At 47.7% G+C, this 4,287-nt stretch overlaps 1 protein-coding gene across 1 annotated transcript; it reads right to left on the reverse strand.

The window, feature by feature from the left end:
• Positions 1 to 1,818: 1,818 nt before the first annotated feature.
• Positions 1,819 to 2,757, reverse strand: LOC138567664 (olfactory receptor 8H3-like). The gene has a single exon (XM_069646135.1). It carries the CDS (start codon positions 2,755 to 2,757, stop codon positions 1,819 to 1,821), a length of 939 nt encoding a protein of 312 aa, XP_069502236.1.
• Between the last annotated feature and the right edge of the window lie 1,530 nt (positions 2,758 to 4,287).

Raw genomic sequence — 4,287 nt, forward strand, 5'->3', positions numbered from 1 at the left:
TGAGGCCTGGCATAGATAGCCTGGATAAGAGAACATAGCATAGATAGACTAGATCTTGGAGCCTGACAAAGATGACCTAGATCTTGGATCCTGGCAGAGATAGCCTTGATCTTGGAGCATGGCATAGGTAGCCTAGATTAGTGACCTTGCAAAAGATGACCTAGATCTTGGATCCTGGCAGAGATAGCCTAGATCTTGGAGCATGGCATAGGTAGCCTAGATTAGTGACCTTGCAAAAGATGATCTAGATCTTGGATCCTGGCAGAGATAGCCTAGATCTTGGAGCATGGCATAGGTAGCCTAGATTAGTGACCTTGGCAAAGACGGCCTAGATCTTGGAGCATGGCATAGATAGCCTGGATCTTGGGACATGGCATAGATAGCCTAGATCTTGGAGCCTGACATAGGTAGCCCAGATCTTTGAGCATGGCCTTGATATCTTAGATCGTAGAGCCTTGCCTAGATAGACTATATCTTGGCCCATGCCATAGACAGCCTCGATCTTGGAGCATGGCCTAGATATCCGTGATATTGGAGCCTGGCAAAGGTAGCCAAGATTAGTGACTTTGGCAAAGATGTCCTGGATCTTGGAGCATGGCATAGATAGCCTGGATCTTGGGACATGGCATAGATAGCCTAGATCTTGGAGCTTGGAATAGGTAGCCTAGATCTTGGAGCGTGGCATAGATAGCCTGGATCTTGGAGCATGGCATTGATAGCCTGGATCTTGGAACATGGCATAGATAGCCTAGATCTTGGAGCTTGGAATAGGTAGCCTAGATCTTGGAGCGTGGCCTTGATATCTTAGATCGCGGAGCTATATATCTTGGCCCATGTCATAAACAGCCTTGACATTGGAGCTTGGCATAGAACTAGACCCTTTCAATACCAGAAACATTCCAGTACAGGACACTGAGCTCCCCTGTTTCCCTGCCAGAATTCTGCAGGGACACTGGGCAAGTAACTCGATAACTAGCTCGTTGTGGGACTGGCTTCATAGGAGGGGCAATATCTCAGCCATCTAATTGAGAATTCCCAATACCATCCCTAGATAGTGGGCTTACTGGGTAGATGCCCTTTACCTGTATTTACAAACCGGGGAGGGAATGGTTCTAAAATCCATGGCAAGAACATAACATATCAATCCTTGTCATTCACCAACAGGTCTGCACATCGTTCCACTTGTTTGACTGCCCCTTTAAGGGTTATGTTAAGGCAGGGAAACCCCTCTTAGAAGAAGGATAGATAAGATTTTCTCTTCCTTTCATTGGAAATAAAAGTCTTTAACCCCAAACATGCCACCTTTGTGCCAGTCTCATTCTTCTGCACCCTTGCAGTTGCATCAATATAAAGAGACAAGCGCAAGGGTGGGACGAGATATATAAGTGTTCGCGAAGACACAATGGAATATGAAGAAAACCAGGATAAGTGACGGGTGCGATGTGACCTGGTGTATTGCTCTTTGTAGACACTGATGATTGTAAATCTCAAATGGAATTAGGTGGTGGAGGTGTAAACACAAGAAATATCATCTCGCGGTGTGCAGTCATAATGTCGAACACATAATTTCGATTTACAAAAAATTCGAAAACATAATGTCGGAAAAAAATTCGAATACTTTATTTTTTTGTACATTTTTTTTTTGGGTTCCGTATGTAAAAAAAAAAGGTTCAAACATAAAAAAATAAAAAAAGTGGGCTTGGGGTGGGAACCCCCCATTTCGAACAAAAAACAAAGTAAAAAAGACATTCAATTTTTTTTTTTTCGACATTAAGTTTTCCACATTTGACTATTAACCCATCACCGCATTACTGAGGTCTACAGGACTCTTTGCCTGCGATGCATCACCTTCATCGCCGCCTTTTTCACTTCTTCATTTCTCAGACTATAAATGATTGGGTTTAGCATTGGTGCAAAGACTGCATAAAAGAGTGACGCTAGTTTCTTATGCCCCAGTGAGATACTGGAAGGTTTTAAATATGTTGCTGCCCCAGTCCCATAAAACATGGCAAGCACCACGAGATGTGCAGAGCAGGTGGAGAAGACCTTCCTCCTCCCCTCCGTGGACGGGATCTTTAGGATGACTCTGATAATGTGGACATAGGACGTGACGATGACCAGGAAGGTGATCAGTGAAACACTTCCCCCCAATGCAAAGATCACAATCTGGTTGGCCAATGGGTGAGCACAGGCCAGATTCAAAAGGTTTGGGAATTCACAAACGAAATTGTCAATCTTGTTGTCACCACAGAACGGTAATCGAGCTGCCTGCAGGGTTAGAATAAGAGAGTACATGAAACCGGCCATCCAAGAAATGGCCAGCAGTAGAATGCAAAACCTCCCGCTCATGATAACGCTGTAACTCAGAGGGAGGCAGATGGCGATGTAGCGATCATAGCACATGGCCGTCAGGAGGAAAACCTCTGTGGCACCCAGAAACAAAAAAGCAAAGACCTGTGCAATGCATTCCTTGAACGGGATGTAGTTGTGTTCGACCAGGAGGCCCAACAGCATTCTGGGGACTGTGACAGAAGCTGAGCCAATGTCCACGCAGGAGACGTTGAACAGAAATAAGTACATTGGGGTGTGTAGATTGGTGCTGATTACAATCAGTGCAGTGATGAGCAGGTTCCCCAGGAGGGTCAGCAAGTAAACCAGCAGGAAAGCAGCAAACAGGGCACCCTTCACCTCTGAGGGGACAGAGAATCCTACGAGGATGAAGCCTGTTGCCATGCTCCAGTTTCCCAAGTCCGCCATCATCACCGATGTCCCTGGAAATAATTAAAACACAGTGGGCCTCATTACGACCCTGGCGGAAATGGAAAAATGATGGCGGAAATGCAATACCGCCATCGAACACCGCTCGTTGCGATTATGACCCGTCACCGTAAAGTACGATGCCATTAGCGACACCGCAGTGAACGGCAACGCTAACTGCACCAAGTACGCGCACGCGCGCCTTGCAAAACCGGAATCACCGCCATGGCGCAACGGTACGCGAATTCTGACCCTAGCGGACATGTACTGAACGCCATCAAGCACGTCGTAAAGTACCATTCCGCCATGGCGAGAAATACGGCATCGTGAACCAACCGTAAATGGCCCACTGAGTGCCTGTACTCCACTCCCTGGCCACATTGCACAACTCCTGGCAGGCGCAATGTACTCACACTATGCAACCAGTGAAATCTACAATTCACCCATGCATGCCAACGTAGAAATGCATGCAGGGGCTCAAAGCGCCCCGTGAGTGGGCATCCATGTACGGCATGTCACCATAGCCGTACTGATGCAGCACAGGCATGTGAAGGTACAATACATCAAAATGAAAATCAAGAACACATGACACAAAACAACAGTAGTCCCCCATCGCTTGCCACCAGCGCAAGGCAACATCCAAAACAGCATCCTGAGGGGGATTGCACCAGCCCTGTACTCTTGCCAGTAAACAAACCAACCATCAGCAGAAGCATGTACCACACAAGTTGGCAGAGTGACTGAGCAGCCAGGCTCATCCCAAGAGGGGCCGATGGGAGCTGCAGGGCACAGATGGCATGAATACAGAAGCTATTCCAATGGACATGACCCCAGTCCCCCTCCAACAAACGCACGCAAACACAGGCACCTGTGACCAGCCACATTCTGAACATCCCATCATTCCACCAATCGACCTGGCTGACAGGCACCAGTCGGCCAAAAGCCAATCCCCCGCCCCTGAACAGCACATCATGTAAACAGTCACAATGGCAGCCCCTATCCGTGACCATACTGTGCTACGTAGGCAAACGCGGCCAGTACTGTACCACACAACTCAACTCAGAAGGCGGAACACAATGCAGATCATCTCGCAATACATACCGCCACAAATCGAAAATCGCCACATCACCTGCAAAGAATAACGCAACACGACAAATATCGGAATACAATTTAAATGCACATCCAAATGACAAAGGCCCCACAGCAATTTGCAAAATAACACCAAAACATCCATCATCACCGAGGGCTGCATCTGCAATAATTGACCAGCTTCCACTTGTGTGACGCCCTGTACCATCATGGCACACAGGGCCTACATCAACGTTCCAAAAGGCAACATGGAAGCGGCAAGAACCGCAGGTCCGTCCCATGAGGCAGGCACTAGTCGAGCTGAAAGGCCGAAATGTTGCACCTTACCACCAGTACAGCGTAAGGGCATGTGGCCCATTGGCGATCGTCCCATAAGATCGAAATGGTGCTCCACTGATTCACCCGAAGCTGCAGGTGTCGAGAGTAAAACCCATCTGGAGG

Source organism: Ambystoma mexicanum, chromosome 2p (assembly GCF_040938575.1).
Source record: "Ambystoma mexicanum isolate Mex_15411 chromosome 2p, UKY_AmexF1_1, whole genome shotgun sequence".
Classification (NCBI taxonomy): domain Eukaryota; kingdom Metazoa; phylum Chordata; class Amphibia; order Caudata; family Ambystomatidae; genus Ambystoma; species Ambystoma mexicanum.

What these genes read in the sequence shown, in the direction of transcription:
- LOC138567664 (XM_069646135.1), bottom strand. Translation starts at nt 2,757, where the DNA reads ATGGCGGACTTGGGAAACTGGAGCATGGCAACAGGCTTCATCCTCGTA.